The sequence below is a fragment of the Numenius arquata genome, chromosome 7 (genome assembly GCF_964106895.1).
Source record: "Numenius arquata chromosome 7, bNumArq3.hap1.1, whole genome shotgun sequence".
Lineage (NCBI taxonomy): Eukaryota > Metazoa > Chordata > Aves > Charadriiformes > Scolopacidae > Numenius > Numenius arquata.
Genome location: NC_133582.1, coordinates 4,697,429 through 4,719,008, shown reverse-complemented (window position 1 = coordinate 4,719,008; position 21,580 = coordinate 4,697,429). Strand labels below are relative to the sequence as shown.

At 41.0% G+C, this 21,580-nt stretch overlaps 1 protein-coding gene across 1 annotated transcript in view; it reads left to right on the top strand.

The window, feature by feature from the left end:
• The first annotated feature begins 9,262 nt into the window (after positions 1-9,262).
• CEP162 (centrosomal protein 162) overlaps positions 9,263-21,580 on the top strand; it is a 38,850-nt gene continuing 26,532 nt past the window's right edge. The window contains exons 1-2 of the mRNA XM_074151015.1: positions 9,263-9,360; positions 14,248-14,386. Of these exons, the coding sequence (XP_074007116.1) occupies positions 9,301-9,360; positions 14,248-14,386 (199 nt within the window). The 5' untranslated portion in view covers positions 9,263-9,300. The remainder of the gene's footprint in view (positions 9,361-14,247; positions 14,387-21,580) is intronic.

The window sequence follows — 21,580 nt, the reverse complement described above, 5'->3', positions numbered from 1 at the left end:
AAACAGGAACACGTAAACCTGGCAGGCCATGGATCAGCCAGGGGAGCGGAACTTGTTTGGGCAACGATTCCCGGCAAGGATCTAGTCTTGTCCCTTTAGCTTTTAAGACTTGACGCTCAAGTCCCTGTGCAGGAATGTTAAGACTGAGCCTCACAGCAGAGTTTCAAAGAAAATAAAAAATAGGGAGCAGATTAACATAGGATGAAACCATAATGAGAAAAAAAGTTTGAGGAAAAAGGTAATTGGTATAAATTTCCCACTCCAGCTCTCCTGTCCAAATGAACACCGTAACTACCTCTAGCTTGCTGAAAATGCCATGGAAATACCACTGACAACACGCTTGGGTCACAGGAGTACTGTTTATAGCAGACATGAAGTCAGGAAAACTGTGGAACACATTATTGGTTAAAATGTTAAATCACACTCCTGGCAAATAAATTAATGGTCATTCCAAATTTTTCTTTCTAAAAATGTAGGCTAGGATATGGCAAAGCAAGTGATCCATTAGCAAAGTAACGACCTTTCAAGCCAGAAGACAACCTTGTCCAGTAACTAACTGCTTAACGAAATTATTACCTCAGCAGCATAATTACAACAAGCCTTTTGCCAGAAACCACAAAGAGTCGAGCAGACCCTGCCCATCAGGCTTGAACTCGTGTGCTTACAGCTCCGTCCACGTGTGCTGAACACCCCCAGCTGGGCATGGTGGGGCTGAACCACTGCAGCAATGCAAACTGGTATGGGGTTTAGTTATTTAGGTACTGGGATTTGTTATCCTACGTGTATGCACCCGCCGCTACGACCTGTGTCTGTCCCAGGGAAGACAGGGCTGGAGTTACTGGAGAAATGCCAGCGGTGACACCCAGGGAAAGAACAGGTTGGAGGGACTCTTCTCCTATGCCTCCATACGAGGAACGAGCACCATGTTCCTCGGTTGCAGCCATCACTGGTTTGGGGTACACTTAGCAGGGGGCTTCACAGAATCATAGAACGTGTTGGGTTGGAAGGGACCTTCAAAGGTCACCTATTCAACGCCCCCAGCAATGAGCAGGGACATCTTTAATTAGATCAGGTTGCTCAGAGCCTCATCCAGCCTGACCTTGAGTGTCTCCAGGGATGGGGCCTCCACCACCTCTCTGGGCAACCTGTTCCAGTGTCTCACCACTCTCATTGTAAAGAACTTCTTCCTAATGTCTAATCTAAACCTACCCTGCTCTAGTTTAAAACCATTGCCCCCCATCTTATCGCTATGTGCCCTTGTAAAAAGTCCTTCCCCATCTCTCCTGGAGCCCCTTTAGGGACTGGAAGGGGCTCTAAGGTCCTCCCGGAGCCTTCTCTTCTCCAGGCTGAGCAACCCCAACTCTCTCAGCCTGTCCTCACAGCAGAGGTGCTCCAGCCCTCTGAGCATCTTCGTGGCTTCCTCTGTACCTGCTCCAACAGGTCCATGTCCTTCCTGTGCTGGGGTAACAGGTACAGGTAATGCTCCTGGGCTCTGACAGAGACAAATCTCAACACTGTGGGTGCGTAGCAGCTTTGGAAACATTTTGACTGGTTTTCCTCAGAAGACGCACAAATCTTCCCAGCTCTTCACTTCAGCAGAGACTCCAACCCAAAATAAGCACCCTGTTCTGAAAATAGGGAAGCACGATCCTCGGCCAAGTGGGTGTTCCAGGTTCCCACCACTCCAATAACAGATCATTTTTAAATCAACCCCCCAAAACGCCTTCAAGACCTCCCAGGTGCACGAAACAAAACAGTTTGATCCTTTTTTTCGGCCAGTAGGATAAAACGTGATGTTATGACTTGCTGTATTTTAGGGAGAAACCTCCGGTGGCAATCCTAAAGCCACCTTAGTTTCAGAGGAAAACGTTGAAAATTGCAAATTTGTCGCTTCAGATCTTACGCTGTTCCTGTACCGACAAATGTGATTGCACTTGCCATACTGTGCTTTTTTGGATACTTATCTGCAGAGAAATGATGTTCCCCTAAATTAGGTTTTTAAGATAAACACACATGCCTGTGCTGTTTATTGTACTTTAAAAATACAACAAAAAGAAGAAAAAAAAAAAAAAAAAAGTCGAGCACAGAGAAAATTCTTCAAACTGCCTTTGGAGAGTGACCTAAGATGTGGGAAAGTTGTCTATTGCTTATGTTATTTTTTTCACCCACTTTTGAGTTCTTTGAGGCTACATTTCCCCTGAGTTATGACAGATATTGCCACCCACCTTAGTTCTTCCTGCCTCTGCCCTAACAGAACCTCTTTGTTGTTTTATCTAATCAGATTCAGAGGCCCTGCTAGAGTTGGCTCTTTCAGACTGTTCAAAGCAGTTATATTTCTTATTTCCCAGGCTTCAGAAGAACTAAAAATAACCAAGTGAAAATCTGAAATGCAAAGCTAATATTCTTGCCAGCGTTAAGCAGATACGTTGTCAGGATTAACGAGAGATTTTACAGATCTGAAAAATTTGAATAAACCAGAACACTTAATTTTTCTTTGCTGCGTTTTCTGAGTTTAATCTTCCCTAAGCCACTAAGAATTTTTTATGAAAATATTTACCTTAATTTTTTCTGAACTGAAGATATGCGGCGTGTCTTCACGCAAAGAGGAAAATTTATGATAAAACTTTCTATATACAAAAGAGAATATTCACGGCAGATGAGGGCTTGCAGTTCAAATGACTTCAGGGTGAAAACGACCCAAGTTTGTGTAGAGTAGGAGTCGTAGGTGTGTCGCCCAATGCCAAGTATGGAGAATTTTCACTGGCAAAGAAGGACCGGCAGTAGGCACAGGGCAGGAGAGTTAGGCCAATTCAAATGTGCTACGGTTTGATTTTTAAAGTACAATAAACGGCACCGGCAGATGTGTTTATCTTAGAAAGATAGTCCCACCAGCCATCTTTGCATCTATCTTTGCACAACAATTTTCCCAGGATTTGTCAAAAGCGAAAGCTGGTAACGGGAGGGATCTTGCTCCACTGGCTGGATTACGCAGCAGAGCGATGTTTCCCAACAAGTTGATGGGGAATCAGCAAATGGAAGAAAAAGCAGTGTTCAGTGTTGGCAGATGCACTTCTTTTAAGTTGAGTGAAAAGCAGCTATAATTACTGACTGCAAACATTCACCCTCTTGAAGGAACTTTTAACTGCTTACGTTTGTTGGCAGTAGCAGTTTTCTGTAGGATGGGGAAGGGTTTACTCCTGCAGCCAGTAATTACAGCAACTTTGCACTCCCCATCTTCCGGAGGAACTGAAAAGTTGGCAGCACAGGGCACAACATTAAGGCAATTAAGTCTTTACACAAATGAGCCAAAGGGAGGATCCGTTTTTGAAAAGTCTGAGAAACGGTGCACGTCTGCTAACTTCTGCTAACAGAAAGAGGGAAATGGCCAGTGACGTGACAGCCCAGCTTCCAAACCTTCGGCTCCGTTCAAGGGATGCCAGCTTGAAGTAGAAATAAGATTAGCGACTGGTCTAAGTCTTTGAAACACCACACAGAATTTAGTTCTCGGCCTGTGGAGAAACTGCACGAGGGAAAAGACCCGGCGGGTGAGATGCTAAGCTGAGTTCAGGCTAGTTACCATAATGCAGTCGACCATAAATCTGGCCCTCGGGATCCGAGGACTATGGTTAACCAGTGGCGGAATAAAATAAGACCTGCAGTGAAACAAAAGCGAAAGTATTAAAAATAATCTTTTAAACTGAAATGATAGTTACGTGAACTCTTTTATAACTAATCCAAATTTAACAATGCCAGACTACCGTTTTCTCTCGCACGAAATACAGGTCCACATAATATTTCCAATTTTGGTGCAACTTGTACTTTTATGGAAGGCTTTTCCTTTTTCTGCTGCATATACTGGGAAGGGATTTTATTGCATAGTCATGTAAGGAAGCGTTATCACAGTGGGCATGCACAGAGAATGCCATTTTAACTTCTTAATTCACCACTGTTTGTTTGCTTTTCATTCAGTATGAAACTGTTAACCTTTAAAAAAACATCACCAAGAATATGGCTAAATATTTGTTTTCATAATCTCATATTTCACATATTTGCAAGTTCAGTAGTGAAATACTATCTAATGCAACGCCTCAGCCAAAGTGGATGTGGCAGACGTTTTGTTTCTTTTTTATTTGATGTCTTTTTCCCCATTGACATTTATGGATGATACGAATCTGAAATCAGACATGCAAAAACAGAAGTATGGATATTTTACCCCTTTTAATTTTACCATTAATTGTTTGAAATTACTATACTAATACGTAAAGCCTTATATTTTAGCAATTTGGAGGGGGAAAAAAATGTGTTACGTGTAGACATGTCACACATTTAAATGAGAAAGCAATGACTACAGCGGCAAAGTCTGGTTTCGGGGAAGTCAGCAAAGGCTTCCCACCCGTGTCAGCGGAGCCAGAATTTTACCTGATTATCCGGGGCTCTGTCTAGCAGGATCCGTTTCAGAATTTGTGACCATCCTTCTGCTTTATTGGTATCACCACCCAAATTGCCACGTTCCTGCCTGAAATTCATGGCTAACCCTGCTCTCTGGGGTTGGTTTTTGTTTTGGTTTTTTTCTTTTAAGCTCCACTGTTAAGAGGCCTTGAGAAAACTGCTCCAACTGGTTGGCATTAGAAGGAAATGAAAATCTTTTAAGTGGCTATTGTGCATGTCATTTGAATGCACTGGATGACATTTCAACACCAGGCAATGCCTCCTCTCCACCACAGTCATCAAGAGTGGTTGGGGTTTTGTGTTGGTTTTTTTTTTTTTTTCCTTTCCATATGGGCACTGAGGTTTCCAACAACATTGATCCCCCTGCACGTTTTTCCATACTTTGTACAGGCCTCTTTGAACACATTTCTTCAACCAGAAAGGCTTCAATGTGCAACAGTTTTTTAGCAGCTTGCAGGACTGAGCCCTTGATGTGATTATTTGATTATATATGAAGTAACTCCCATGATCAATGAATGATGTCACGGCGATCGCTTTGAAGTGAACAGCAAAATTTGCATTGGCTTAAATGTCAGCGGGATCAAGGCATGTGGCATCAGCCTGACATCCCTTAATTAATTTCCATATTTCTCTTTAAATGCTCATGCCTCCCTCCACGCTTTTTTCAGGAGACGAGAGAAAAGAGCAAAGGCTGGAAAATGATGTTTTCACCAGCAGCAGGCTGTCACGCGTAACAAATTGTTCTAGTATATTAGGTTATGGGGGCATCCTGTCCTTGATCAGCTCCCACATTTCCCAGAGACGGCAGCAGAAGTTGCGCACAAAGACGAAATAAATGGAAATGGAAATACAATACTCCATCTTGCAGACAAAAGGCCCAGCTGAACGAGGCGCTGCAGCACCTTTAGCAAGGCAATTATATATTCCACCCATAGACTTGGGTGGAAAGCACAGAGCCCATATCTTCTTTGAATTTGAACTGTAATTTATACTTGCATTAAAAAAATCTGGGATATATAAAGGCCATATTGGAAGCACAGTCTTTATCTTGCAAGCTAACAGGAAATGAGAGACAGTAATAGGATTTTAACTAGTTTCTCACTTGCGATGAGTATCCAACACTCGCCGAAGGAAACTTCCTTTCAAAATCTTTTCATTCCGAGTCTGCTCAACAGAGAACAAAAAATGCGTGTGTGTGTGCGAACAATGTTCATTTGTATTCTTAAGCGAGCTTGTTTCATTTTGCCCATTTACTAAATGCTGGCGTAAAAATTCCTAAAGCAACGTGACTCTCACAACAAACACCACCGACAGACCCTCGCTGGAGAGCACACGCAAGCACAGACTGCAATTGTTCTGTGGTTATTTGAGAGACAGTGGTCAGGGAAACAGGGGTCATTAATTTCTCCGCATATTTTAAACATTGCCAGAGATGTGCTAAAATGTCTTAAAAGCGCAGCAGCCGACATCTGAGGCTGAAACGTTAGGAAAGCTTTAGAAGGGGATTTCTGTGTAGGAGCAAGACAGGGATGGTTTGGTTTGGACCTTTGCGTTAGGGAAAGTGCTTTTAACTCTTTCCACCCTGCTTTTGCAAAAGATCAGCTCTACAACTTGCTACAAAGACGATCAAGGGACTGGAGCATCTCTCTGATGAGGAAAGGCTGAGAGACCTGGGGCTGTTCAGCCTGGAGAAGACTGAGAGGGGATCTCATCAATGCCTATAAATACCTAAATGGTGGGTGTCAAGAGGATGGGGCCACTCTTTCCAGTGGTGCTCGGTGACAGGACAAAGGGGCAACAGGCACAAACACAGGAAATTCCATCTCAACACGAGGAAAAACTTCTTTATTGTGAGGGTTGCAGAGCCCTGGAAGAGGCTGCCCAGAGAGGTGGTGAAGTCTCCGTCTCTGGAGACATTCCAAACCCTCCTGGACATGCTCCTGTGCAACCTGCTCCGGGTGACCCTGCTCTGGCAGGGGGTTGGACTGGATGATCTCCAGAGGTCCCTTCCAACCCCATATCATTCCGTGAGTTCTGGCGCGGCCTGTCCCTCAGAAACCTGAGGAAGAGACCTTGGCTGCAGGTGGCCACCACGTCAGCCCCACAGGCTCCATGACCAGGAGGAAGGGTTCTCCCCTGCGCGGGCCTGGCCTCGCCGCCAAACGGAGAAACAAGCCCAGTTTGGTATTAATTCCCCCGCTCTACCCACAGGCTCCTGCGCCGGTCCTCGACGGCAGAAATCAGACACAAGGCGGGCAGCGACCTCCGAAGAACCGACAGCACGGGGGACACACACCCCGCAAAGCCCCGTCGCTGCTCCCGCCGCAGCCCGGGGGCCCGGCGGCCAGAGGGCCCCGAGCCCCTCCCTGCGGGGGACACGGCGCAGCCCCCGGGGCTCCCCCCGCCAAACCCCGTCTCGCTCCGCCGGCCGGAGACAGGTGCGCGGGTCGGGCGGCCGGGGGGCCGCTGCCTTATCCTGGCGTGACCCCTCACGGCGGGAGCGGCGAGCGGTGGCGGCGCTGCGGACCGGCCCCGGTCTCCGCCGGCGCCGCCTTCCTCGCTGCCCAGCAGGGGGCGCCCGCTGCGCACCCCCGGCGCCACCGCCTCGCGCCACCGCCTCACGTCACCGCGCGGCGACTTCCGCCTCCCGGGCCGGGCCGGGCCAGGCCGAGGCGGGGCCGCCTCTGCCACGGTAGTAATGGCGGCTGCGGACCGTTGTCCGCCGTCACGTGTCTCCCACGCGCGCCGGCGGTGGGGCGGGGAGCCGGCGGCTGGGGGCCTGTCACGTGACAGGCCGGGCGGGCGGTCAGTGTCGGCGGGCGCTACGGTGGCCGGCAGGGTTTCCCTGGCAACCGCGCCGGCAGCTGGGGGCTTGTCACGTGACAGGTCGGGCGGGCGGTCAGTGTCGGCGGGCGGTACGGTGGCTGGCAGGGTTTCCCTGGCAACCGCGCCGCCAGGCGGCCCTGGGCGGGAGGGGTCCGGCGCGGCCCAGGTAGGCCCCGGCGCTCCGAGGCAGGGCCGCGCTCGGCTCCGAGCCGCGTCCTGTCCCGGGGCTGCGCTTCCCCCTCTTGCCGGCCGGCCCCGAGCCCACCTTCGGCAGCACTCGCTAGGCCCGCGGCGGGAGAGGGCCCGGAGGAGAGCCCGCGGAGTGGCGGCTGGGGTTGGGGCGGAGCGCGGCCCGCCGGCCCCGGGGCTGCCGCTGCGTGCCAGCCCTGCCTGTGCTTTGGGGGAAGGCGGAGGAGGGTCAGGTCGCGGCAGGTGCTAGCTCTGGGATGATTAAAGGATTACATGAAATGCGTTAGGCTGTAGAAGCTTTCTTTCAGCCCTGTGGTTTAGCTCTGCCTTCCCAAAACTAATGCTTTCTGCCCTCTGCTGTAGCGTCTATCCCAGCAACTGACTCCTTCCTGTTATGTACAAAGTCATTTGTGAGCCTAAAGGTATGGCTGCAAAATATATTTGTTAAGGTTAATGTTTGTCCGTGGTCTTCTGTTATGGAAATTGCCTGGCATGGTTGTTGACCTTTTTAAAAAATAAAGTTTCATATTGTTAGCGTTTATAAAAGCCGTAATTATAGGGCAGAGAGAAGTACAGATAATGTCAGCAGACTCTTTTTCTGGCAAAGCTGGAATTCAGTATTCTCCACTTGCTGAAGCAGTTGTCACAGCTAGTAAACTGTTAAAGGATCTAGTGTTGAGCATCTAGTGTTCTTTGATGTAAAAGTATAAAAGGATACTGGATTATGTGTGTCATGAGAGGTAACGTTCGTAATCTCCTTACCATGTTTTCAGAGATATTGTCTAAGTGCTTACAGGAGGATATCTTATTCGATTCAAGGTCTGGGCAGTCTGCTATAACTTTTTTTTTTTTCTTTTAACTGCCAAAGCCAAAGTGTCGGGTGGTCTGTGGATGAATAAGGAGTGAAAGCAGGAAGCAGTTGTCACAACTCGCCTGTCAAAATCAATTTACTAGGTAGGTAACAGTCCTGTGTACTGAGAGGGGCTCCGTATTGGGAGAAGTTTTATTTAATGGTAAAAGCATTTCTGCAAATGTTTAGCCCTTTTATGTTTACATAGCACTTCTCAGCCTGGAAGATGCTAGGGTGGTTTAATGCTGCTATACATATGCAGTTTTGAAGGTAGCCATATGTGTTGAGCAGTGTGATATACAAAGGCTTTGTAGCTTTTTGAGTGTGGGGCATATTTTATACCTGAGAAGTCAACACAGGCTTTTTGGGAATGGGAGGGGGGCAAGTGCCATTGGCTTTCTGCATCAGGGCAGACCAAACCAACATCATCCTCTAATCTCAACGACTTTCATGCATTTATTGTTTACGGAGTCCTCAGCACAGCAGAGATGATGAAACAAAACTTAAAATGCCAGATGTCTCCAGTTTTGGAGAAGAAATGTAGAAAGGAATTAAAAGCCCTTAAAATGGATGGGAAGTATTACTGCAGTGGATTCTTGTTTGATCATTGACAAAATGCTTAATTTGGGTTAGCTAAGAGAGCTGTCTTTTGAAGAAAAATGTAAAGATGGTGATTGATTTATCCCTCATTGTTTAAATGCTGAAACTGTTGTTCTGGAAATTACTATTTTGATTGTAAGGAATTTGGGTAATCCAGGTATGTTTGCATTGATTGTCTTATTCAATAAATAATTTAGATTAGGAGTGGGAGGAATGAAATTTGACATCCCTTGAGGTTTATTTTGGTTTTTGCTTATAGCTCTCTGTGAAAGCAGCAAATCAATAAGCTACCTCTAATTTCAGAATGCTTTTAATTAACTTTATTTTTATTTTAACCCTTAGTTTTTAAACTCATTTGTTTGGAAGCCAACGTCCAGTTGCACATTATGGCTCATCGCTTTTCAAAAGAAGAATTAGATGAGCAGTTTGAAGAGTTTCTGAAAGAGGTATGTTTCAGAGCAAGGTCACAACCCTTTTCCCTGTTAAAATACAGGGGGGAAATTGACTATGGACGAATATGAAATAGAAGATGCAGCTGTGCTTTTATCACATAATCCACAGAGCTGTCACGTGTGGCTCTTTGCAAGGTCTTCGCTTCATTACTAAACTTAATTCATGCTATTTGCTGTCTTGAAATCAAGAGAATGGTTTTGTGATTAAATAAATGTTTTGTCACTGCTAGGTTGTATCTTCAGAAAGACCCCCTGCTTCTTGATTTTTGTTTCAGTTTAATTGTGTGTGTTATTTAGTAGCAGAAGCGTCAAATGGATCTATAATTGAAAATGAGATAAAAAAACCTTTTCCTGTATGTAGGCACAAGCTATGTTTTACTGAATTCCATTTAAAAATTCTTGTATTAATCCTAAAAAAATGAAGTATGTTGTAGTGACTAGAAAATTTTAATTTGGTTCCTTTTATTCCTCATGGTGCTTGATGATTTTGAGTACAGGCAAAACCAGGCAAATCTGTGGGTTATGACTTAAGCTAACAATTATTAGATGTAGTCAAAATGTCCTAACTTGGTATGGTTTTTTCACTGCATGTAGACCTGTAATTTCAGAATTTGCCCTCTGGTCTATCAGGCACACAGCGTGGTGACCCTAAAATATAAATACCACATACATAAGGCCTTTACTAGATTCTGTTGCTGTATCTAAGTGGAGCTAACGATGGCAGGGAGTATTCTTGGGGTCTCTGTTATATGTAATGTATGCTTAAAGATGTAGAGGCTGTTCTACAGTTTAATTACTTGTGGAAAATGTAGGTGCTAGATTATATAAAAATTGCACTCTGTACTGTGTACTAAAGACCTGTAGTAACCAGAGGCTTCTTTTTCAAGACGATTTTAGCTTTCCCAGGTAGGTCTGTAACTCTGTTTTGACCACGCAGCTTGTGAGGTGTTTTTACAGATACAGAATAAATGTAACTTCACTGAGCAATGTTAAATTGGGAAAATAGAAAATCAAAATGCTATCTGAAAATTAAGATTCACAAATAACTTAAAGGTATTGTTAAGGATTTTGGCCTTTAACTTCATGATGTAATTGAGTTAACATTCTTGAATTCCCTGAAATTATTGTTAGTAAAAATAGAAAATTAGGCTCTGCATCTCTGTCAAAAGTTCTTTATTTACTATTTTTATGAAGGGAGTTGCTCTGGAGAAGAGAAAGGAGGTTTATTCTTTATTTTGCATGTCTGACAAAACTCTGCATATGATTTCTTCTAGTGTTTTGTTCCTCATTTGACATCCTCTTCTTGCTCCTCAACTGTTGTCCACATTGAGAATGCTTGAGTTAGAAAAAAAAATCAAAATAGCTGCACTGAATTATTCTAAGTGGTATTTGGCATGTCCCAGAGAATGTAACTTTTAACAGCTCGTGTCTTAATTTTTCAAACTAAAACTGTTTGTAAAGTGTTTAAACTTGGTTAAACACATATACTGCCAATCGAATCATTAAATATATGCGTTATTTTATGTTTTGCCAGCTAGATACAGACTCAAATAACAATAGCATTATCTACTCTTTATTATTTCATGTGCGTGCATCTTCTGTTACGTCCCTCCCTTTGCTTTTGTTTGTGTAGGTGATGTTTTTGTTGAGAGTATAACGGCGGAGGGGTGGGAATAGCAAAAAGTGTTTCTTAGTAGTTTGAGGAATACAATATTTCTCTTTCAGAGAAGAAATGGAGCAGGATATTTTTTCCCTTTTAAATAACTCCCAGCGAAACTGGCTTTGTTTTGGGGGAGGATTTTATGTATGTTTGCGACTAAAACGTTCAAAGTTAAAGAAAGACTGTAGGTACATTTGGGTGATGCAGATCTAGTATGAGGAATAAACTAAAGTATTTTGGCATATGCACTGAACTTTTTAAAATGAAGAGGATTTTCTATCAGCAAAGAGGATTTTCTAGGCTTTTTGTGTTATACAGAAGGAAACACAAATGTCTGCCTGGTCACACTTATTCCCAACCCCTTGCCAGAACAGCCTGTTGTCATCCATCATTTTTCTCTTCCTCCTCCATTGTGTGTGTGCCTGTGGTCCTTCCATTCCACCAGTGTCTCGCTTTAACATACTTCCCCTATTGTCCCTTTAATTTACGTATCATCTTACATCATATTGGTATTGCTCCTGAGTTTTCTGCGTGTTGGTTGTGAAATTCCCTTGGGACATGCAATGCGAGGAGCTCTTTCCAATACACAGTGCTTTAATTAACTACTTTTTTTTGATCTACTTTACGCTGCAAGCAAAGCAAATTTAGGAAAAAGCCATCGTCTGCTTTTGGTCTTCTAGGCTGATTTTTGTTCTACTTGATATTCAATGGACAGCTGAGAAGGAAAATTTTTGAAAGGAAAAGCTATACAATACTTACTAGAAAATCTGTAGAATAGTAGCGGGAAGGGTAAGGCTACACCTGAAACCATGTTTGAAAAACATTTTTAATTTTTATTAAAAGATCAAATATATTAAAATATTATGTTGTACTAAAAATATAATTTGGACTAGACTGGTTTTATTGAAAAAGACTTGTTTCATGAAATAATTAGGACAACTGTCATGAAAGTCTTTGTGTTTTAGATCCAATCCTGTATTACCTATCTACTTTTTTTAGTTCTTTCATGTGTATAGGAGGTGGTAAGTGATTATGTGCCATGTAATTGTCCCAGTTCTTAAAAATGAGTCTTTTGACTTTTATTTAAATAGAAATTAAAGAACTGACTCTTGTTGGGTTTTTTTTGTGTGTGTGTCTGAGTTCCCGAAAGGCTGACAGGCTGTTTTATAGAGGAGGGGAAGGAAGAAATCAGTGCTGCTTACTGGCACTGAAAAGCCATTACTGGTCCAAAAAGTTGATTGATTTATTTATGTACTGTTTTTCAAAGGAAGGAAAAAAAAAAAAAATCTGTAAGTTTTGCTGTTGAGACAACTGACATGTTGGGAAAAAATGCACTAGTATTTTTGTGTCAGCATTTCTTTCCCAGCTGCTGCAGCTTTACTGTCTGCAGTTGACGAGATGGCTGGACGGAGAAAGTTTCCAGAACTGGAGAACCACCTGTGGGAGTTTCACTTTCTTTAGTTACAATACTCTCAGGAGTACGAGCATCACTGAAATTCTGCTCGCAGAGTAGAGGATGCTGTTAGTCGTAAAAGAAACAGCAAGTGATAACAGAGCTTGTATCAAGCACCTGTTGGTACTTGTAGCCAGCAGGAGACTCTCCGACCTTTGGGGACAATGGGACAATGGCACTAGTACTTGTGTTGTGACTAGTGTAAGGAAGTTGTTATTTATAGGACATTTATTAAGAATGTAAAGCTGTTATTTTCTATGTCACTGAGCCAACTTAAAGAAATTGCAATACATCGTGTTGTCTAGCAGTTTCATAATTTATTGAAATTGTGTTTTATTAAAGCGCAAGGCTCAGAGCACTTAAATTTTCTTTCTGAGACTCTAGGACAAGCATTTAGTTTTCTCAAGTGAAACTGTGAGCTGTAAAGATGTTATTGGTCAGGGATATTAATAAGAATTATTATTTTCTTATAATTGTTTTTTTCTTAAATGGTGGTTTGGGATAATTGGCATTTGATTTATGGGCGTTCATGCTAGGCCCATATAAATTGAAGGTTGGCTTTTATGATAGTGCTTTTTGTGCGATAGGAATCAGGCAGTGGACTGCAGGGGCTTGTTTTAATAAAACATCCTCTTGTGTTTTACTTATTAAGTACCCACAATCCTGTTGCCTTTAGTTTTCTGTTTCTACTATCACATTTTCTTATTTGTGACTATTAGCAAAGTGAAGCTTTTGAAATTTTCCCATATGATGTATTTCGTATGTGAATTCTTTGTCTCTTACGCTTTATGGCTTTTGCTAACTCTATTCTTTAAGACACTTTAGGACAATTGGTTTCAACAATTATGGGTAAAAAATTAGATAAAAATAAGAAGTATGCCACACTTCTTAACCCCATGTTTACTGACTTTAAGCACAAAGAATATGTAGTGTATAAGGTTACAGTGCGCTGGCTTAATGAATGTATTTCCTTGTTCAGTGTCTGGACAGCTAATTGTGGCTCTGAGCCTGCTGTAAGCCACAAAGAGCTTTATTAAAGGAAAAGAGCGGAGATTATTGTGGTTTTTTTAAGAAATCTTCATCACTTCAAAAAAATGCCCTTATCTTATGAACTGGCTGTAGGTCCTTTCCTTCGTGTTACTCTTCAGTAACATAAATTCATAGGATGTTCATACTCGTAGACTTTCTCTCCATTGATTTATCAGTCAAAAACACACGGGTGACTAACATGTATGAAAGCTTAATATACAGAGTTGGGTAATAATGGCTGTGGCATTTCTATTCATTTTCATGAACACAAAGTATTAAAATAAATTTCTGAAATGTGATTTGCTGGGCGCTACGGTGTTGCTTGTGAAGGTTTATTTTTAGAATATTAATAATGTTGTTCATGAACAAAGCATGGCCAATACTGCTTCTGCTCTACTTCATTATCTTCAGGGATGTAGTCAGGATTTTGTTTCTTATATGTCGTAACTAATTGAAAAAGAGCTGATAATGCTTTTCATTTGAACATATGCTCTACTAAGCAGTGAACTTTTAACATATCCAAATTGTGGCAGTGGGGTTATTATAATATGCTGTATTATGCCACATGAATGTAGTTATTGCTTCTTACTCAACTTTGTCATGCATGTACAAAAAAGGCTGGCAGTGGGGAGTAAAGGGAGGCATCTAAACTCAGAAGTCCAGAATTGAGTGGCTGAAAGACAGTTAAACAATGTGAAAACGTAAAAGCTGTCTTTAATCTTATATGCAATTGACTCAGTCTCTTTCAGATGATTCACTTGGAAATTCAAAGAAAAAGTCAAGCGTTCTTGAGACATTGGGACAGCCCAGGAAAAAAGAAACGAAGAAAAAGGATTCAGTGCCATGGTGGATATCTGAGGAAGATTCGGATGATGGTGGTAAATAATGTAGTTTTGCATTTTTTTGGCCACAGGGGGTCAGGCGAGTTCTTTCTCATGCTTCATATAGGCCTGGTTTCACATTAAGTTGGTGCCACTCAAGTGCTTTAGAACATTACAATGCAAATTTGTAAAGTAAAAACTCAAATGTAATTGTATTTTTATAAAGGGGATCGCATTCAAGCTGTAAGGAAGCTTTCTGCTGTTTTTTTCTTACAAGTTACTAAAACTTATAAAGAGTAAGTACATTATAAATAATAAGGTAATTAGAAACTGTAATTTATGAATTCTGCTGAAATATTTGTATGTGTGTTCTATAGATTTGTTTTCCAAACTGGAGAGGAAAAGACTAATTTGTATAATCTTATGCTAATCGCAACGTTTGTAATAGGTTGAGGAAGCACAGAAAAGCTTTTCAACAGCAGCTGGTTCCAAGATGTGTGGCTACGTGGGTATTCTCAACGTTGTCCTCGCTAAGAACCATGGCTCAAGGGGAAAAGGGCTGTGATGGCGTGATTGCTAGTTCAGTATTTACTTGGTTACATAGTTCTGGAAGAAAACATACGTTTGTTTGCAACCTTTCCTCCTCTAGTTTTCCATTTCTTCATTATTTTTTTATTGGGTAGTAAAGCCTATAAGGAGTTTGTTTCCACAGGGCGATTGCCTCTTGCTCGTGTAGTAGCTGATGGCTTCTTATTTGTATAACTTACAACTGGAACTTAATAGAAAGTTCCAGAAATCAGTTTTTCACATGAGAAGAGTTAAGGTCCTGCTGGTAGTCTACAATTTTAAGCTCAGCTCTGTTCTGTCGGTGTTGTCAGTGGTTGGGAGCCAAATCTCAGTCAGCAGTTGTGCCATTTAGGTATCATCTGGACTGCTTGTCTGTCTCTGGCCTTTTTTAAGATGTTGCTGAAAAACTCAGGTGGATGTGAGAGAGTTCCTATCAGGCACAGTGCAACTACATATCAGGTAGTTACGAGATTATATGATTTCCTTGCAGCTTTTCAAATAATGGAAGGAGAGAGTGTTCTTGCTGGGTAAGGTGTGAGAATTAAGGGGTTAGCATGACCTCAGTTTTCTATGTACTAGCAAAGAAAGTTTTCAGGTGACTTTATAAGTTCAGCATTCTATGTTTTTTTTCTGAGATGCTTGAGGCTACCCATAATGATGCTTCTCATGCTACTTAAACCAAAATGGGTGGAATGGGTACTTAAAAGACGGTCTGATTACAAGTTTTAGAGAACCATGCTTGTATGGGTTAAGTGAATGCAAAGCAGAATCAGAAGAAATAATGTGATTTTATCAAGTTATTCCTATCCAAACTAATTCTGTGACTTTTGCTGTTTAAATTAAGAATACCTTATCATCTGTGGAGTTTAACCAGAGGTAAAGCTATTAGAAATGAAACATGATCTTGATCTGCAGTTTATTGATGTATTAAAAAAAAAAAAAAAGGGAGAGTTCTGGTAAAGAAACTGGTTCTTTTAAAAAAGGTTTCTCCTGTAACAGGAAAACATTCAGAAGGTGAGCCTACCCAGTTTTGCCAGTATGTAATCCATTCACTTGCTGGCCTGTTCATCTTCATACTCTTGATAAGGGGCTTGATTTTTTCAGAGAGAGTTGAAAGTAATCTGTGTGTAATGCTTTTTGAATCAGAAGTCCAACATGTCTTGGCAGTTGGATGTAATAAAACTGAGAATACAGGAACGTGGAGCAAATATGCTAATCTGTGCACTGAATTCTTTCCCCAGCACTCTTTTGCCAGTCAGATTATTAGTTTTATTTCAGCTGCACCTCTGTCACCACTCTCTGCATAGAATTCCACTCTTATGGGACATACACAGTAAGCCATATCCCACCCAGTACTTTAATATTGCCAAGCAGAGGGGCATTTAAGTTTTACTAGAGGGCTTTCCAGGTTTTAACTTGGCAAGAAGAGGATCACACTATGGCATGAAGCAGAGCTCCTGGGTGTATCACTCCATGAGGAAAGAGCTATATTTGTCACACTGGACACTCACAAGTAGTAGCAGTTGTATACTGAAATATATATATATATATATACATACACTGTGATAGATTAGGAACTTCATAGCACTGAAGCAATCTGTACTATGATGAATGCCATTCTGCTAACTGAAGTCCAGTTGTAGGGCAGTTAGCGTAGAGTCAAACGAGAGTCATTTGCAGAGGCCAGCTTGGCCACCTTCAGTATATAAGGAGTTTTTCTCTGCAGTTGCAGAGGAAGTAGGTAACTTTTATGTGGCTATAACTGAGAATGATGATTCCCACACATAAAGAGGGATTTATACATGTGTGTACACGCTACAAACTATGCTGTGATTTTAGTTCATGTAGATATACTTGCAGTGTTCTAAAACAACGGATCAAGTGCCTGTAAGAATTCAGTGTGGATAGGCTTCTAGAACTTCTCCTTTTGTTCCTCTGTGTGTGTCTCTCTATTGCACGCTTCCAAGTACTTTGTCAAATCCAATTTTGGTAGGTCTAATATTCTTCGGTGGGTGTATGTTGTGTACAACAGCATTACAACAGAAGTTACTGCACGGGATGACTGACAAGATGATGATTTAGAGTTGTAGCTTTTTGTAAGGTTACTAAATGTGCCCTAAATAGTGAAATAATTCTCCGGGGGGGGGAGAAAGTAAGTATTGCTGCGGTTATAACAAATTATGAAATAAGCTGAATTTTATTTCTGAAAAGTGTAATGTTAGCATTCTTTGAAATTTGTTGAGATCCTTGTGTATTCTAGGCTTGAACCTCCACATTGGTTGCAGATAGGACTTTATTAACAGGCTGTCAGCTAATAGAATTATTATTTTTAAAGTGTTTTGGCATCATGAATCAAACTTAGTAAATGTATAAATCTTTTCTCCACCTGCAGTGTGGCACTGCGTTACAAGTAAGTGCTCCATATGTATGAGTTGGTATGTTTGAGTGACACTGTATAGATGCATTGATATATTAACAAAGTGCAGTCTGGCTAATTAGCTTGAGTAATGCACCGAGCTGATAAGTTGTTTCCAGTTTGAGGTTTTCATTTTGAGTTACCTCAGCGTCTGTATCATGCTTTCTTGAAAGACATGACTGGAAGACAAAATATATTCTGTACATTTATTTGTTGTCTGATTGTTTTTTCCAAGGCATCTTGTTGCAGAAGTGCCAGGAAATAGGCAGAGATTTAAACTAAGAGCCTGTTTTCACTCTGTTTTATGGATTAATGGTAAACAGCGTAGACTGTGTTAATTTGGCTGAGAAGATAAAGCACACTTTAAAATAATTCAACTTGTTATTCTAGGCATGTTTGAACTCTTTGTTCTTCAGCTTTAAACTGAAATGTGCAAATTATGATTCAAGACACTGTCTTCCATATTTGACAGGTTAAAGACCTACCTCTAACTAATGTCCTTTCTACTTGCTTTTGTCGTTTAAATGATAAAAAGAAATTGGATGATAAGAATTCCTGTCGTGTCTTGCTTGCCTGTCTGTTCTTGCTGTTTGTCTTGCCTTTTGAGATTTTCAGACAAGATTTGTTAAACTGAGGAAAGAGAAGAAAATGATGGAAAGCCATGCTGAAATAGTGGGAAATAGTGAACAAAAGAGTGCCCATTCAGACTCCCAGTCTGGTATTTGATTAAACAAGTTTTGTTAAATTTATTCAATATCAGCTTTGTATTAATAGTATGTTGCCTATAGAAAATCCTTTGCGAACAGTCCATTTGACCATAGTGTTCTCGCTGAAAACAAGCTGCCACTTACTTCATTTGTCATTTCCAGAAGAAACTAATAACTGTGTGAACTTTTGCTCAATTGTCATTACATCGTACGTCACTACCTATAATGATGTATTAGGACAGAGAGTATTGAACGTAAGCCAGGAGTATTAATATTCATTGTTCTGTTTCTTTAATTTCAAAGACGGATAAACGTTCTGTTTATTTTCTATTGAATGTGAGTCTTTTCCCTCTGCTGACCAGTAGGCTGCTCTGTGCATCCTGCCCCTGGAAGGGAAACAGTACATTTGATGTAATAATGGCAAATTAAATTGTTTAATCTGCAGGATTATTTTAGTCAATGTAATTTCAGATTCAAGCTTTTATGTGAAGTCACCTTTTATGCTATCTGAAGAGAAACTCCAAAGAATAATTATGAGTTGCAGATGTTGATCCATGAAATACTTTTGTGTAAAATACAACAGCAATTAACTTGTATGTACTGGTCTAAATGTGGCTTCGGTGTTAAATTCAAGCAGATCAATAACAGTTTGGAGAGGCATGACAAAGAAATATTTGGCACTTGTTCTTTAGATTGTATTGGTGATCTACTATGTAGCCTATAGAACATTTCCCTACGTTAGCTTTCTAGAGCGTATGTGCTGCCCTGTTTTCATTAGCCTCATTTGCATAGAATAGCTGTAAAGCATCTCGGTCTGGGAGATAAACACTAAAACTGAGTCTGTTTCTCAAATTAGGCTTAATATTTGAAACATAAGCAATAGAAGGAGTTATTTCAAATTACCATTTTAAAAGGCATCAGGTGTTTGCGTTATTTACAGCAGAAGGCATGCTGTCAACACCCTGTTTCCCAGAAAACATGGGAGAATGTACATCTAGAGAAACAATGCCTCATTAGTGGACTTGGACATCAGTTGAGGGAATGAAGGACCCCGTGCATTGTATCAGAATGGATTTCATGCCATTCCTCTTCTTGCAGCGCGCCTGCTGTATGCTCACCAGCTTCCTTCAGTCATCTTGGATGTTTCTGAGTTGTGTCACCTTCTGGTCACATATCCCCATAGTCATGTTTCTAGGCAGCAGAAGTGTTTGGCCTGATCCCTTAGACTACTCTTGCTCTCTCTTGTGTCAAGGTAAATTCAAAAGACCTGTCACTAAGCGTTTTCTCTGAATTAGCCAATTTAGAAGCCCCCTCCACTCCTACAAAGAAAACTAATACATCGTGCAAGCCTGAGGTCTGTAAAATGTGTGGTGTGACTATCACCTCAGCGTCATGAGAGAGCACAGCTTTCAACGTAGGTACTCTTATCTAAAACTTAATCCTACTCATGTGACTGGAAGGCGTTTGGTTGTATTTGCTGCTGAGCAAGTCCTCACAAGGGTTTGAGCGAACAACATGCAGTTCTTGTGATACACAGTAGTAATTCACATTTTTGTACCTATGGTTTTCCACTTTTCTTTGAACTGATCTAGATGCTTTCTTTCAAAACTTGTAGTACAAAACTTCTTTTATTGTCGAAGTGGGTTTAGTAGTTTTCTTTGTTTTCAGGTAATATATTGAGCTCCTAGAACAGTGTATTTGAATGCAAGAAATACGTGGAGCAAGAAAGAATTTGTCTTTCTTAAACATAAAAAAACAGGGGAAAAAAAAGAGTTTTATTTCCAGAAGTTTTAAGTATTAACTTTAATTTTTAGTTATAGCTATAAAATTGTAGATAATTCAATCTAGAGGAAACAGAACTGCATTACTTTTTCAGAAGTGGCAATTTGAATTCTCACATCTTATTTTTCTCTTTACTCCCTGTCCATTGTGTATAAAAACTTATAAATGTTTGTGTATACTTTAAAGTAGTTCCCCCTAAACCTTCTTCCAGTGCATCTCGCAGCAAGGCTTTGTCTAAATTCAAAATGCTGGAAAAATTTCATAAGGACAAGAAAGATTCGTACTTAAACAAAGAAGAAGGAAGCCTCACTTCTGACAGTCCAGACAATTCGGAGGGTAACAAATTTACTGTATTTTACATGATATTAAAAAGCTAAAATGGCTCAATTCTGAAAGTCCTGGTAAGATTAATGAGAAAAGAAACTAATTTTTAAATAGCAATTTGTTACTGAATGTAGGTTTGAGTCCTTTGTATTTATAGTCTCAAACTTTTATCTGCCAGTGTGGTGGTTAGAAATATTTTTCTAGGTGAAACTCATCTCCTTATTTTAATGAATTTCAAGGCTTTAAAGAAGAATATTGTATATCATGAGCCTTACAAAATATTGCAAGAATTGACAATGTGAAGAATATGGGCAGTAAAATCTTTGGAGTTGAAGGAAACTGCTGCTTCAAGAGGTTTTCATAACAATTAACAAATACCCCCCGAAAAATAAATCACTCTTGCAAGCCCCACAGCAATCAATAGGACTGTTCAAACATCCAAAAAACACAATGGAGACTTTGAAATCCATCCAAGTTGTTACTTTTTTCCGAGTTTGACAGGTTTCTCGGAGTTCAGATAGTGTAGGGCTAGTAAAAAAGGCTTTTTTGCCTTCAGTAGCAATGGTTGTATCCCCTGTAATCTGAGGGAGCGCCTGGGAATTGGAAGTAGCCGAGCTGAAAAACTCAGCAGCTGCTAAACAGTATGTGATTTTTCAGATTATTATAGGAGGGGCTTTTTTTAAACAAAAAAGCTGTGGTCTGGTTTAAACTGGCAAAATACTTAAAAAGTATGAGATAGTTTCCATAAATCCCATGAAACCTTCAAGATCAATGTAAATCTGTCAGAACATTCATTGAGTTTGAGGTGATTTAAATAAAACAACTCAAGAGAATGTTTTCCTCTAAAATTTTGTTATAAGTTCTAATTATCTTTTTACTGACGTATACTGCCATCTCCTTTCTCTAGTAAATCTTCCATAGGAGGGCAGTGACAGTTTATCTTTGATTCTCTTAACATTTTCTCATTGAAAAACAGGGTGTTGGAGGTCTTGGGAAGGTCCTGGCTAATCTAAAACTGCAAAAAAACTTGTGACCCAGCTCCCGTTTGCTGTCTTGATGACTAGAATAGAGGGTAAATGACTTTAAATTACTGCATTTACCTACCAGAGAAATGGACTATTCATACTTTTTCACTTCTGTTCAGCACTTAGGATCATTTTATGCTTTTCAGTGTAGTGGCAAAATGTATTTATTTAGACATTGACTTTGTATACAGGTGGAGCTTGACCTTTAGTCAATGCCTCTGACGTTTATCTGTTGCAGGGAAGGCGAGTCAGTTAGAGCTCTGTGTTGGGGATGGAGCTGGAGTGACATTTCCCAATAAAATGTTTAAAGGGGACTTTGTCATGGCAATCAAGAAAAAAAAACCCTATTCTACTTCTTAACAGGGAGGCTGCCCAGCAGGGAAGGAAAAGGTGTTCAGACCCTTACTTTCCCCACCCTGGGTATGTTTTC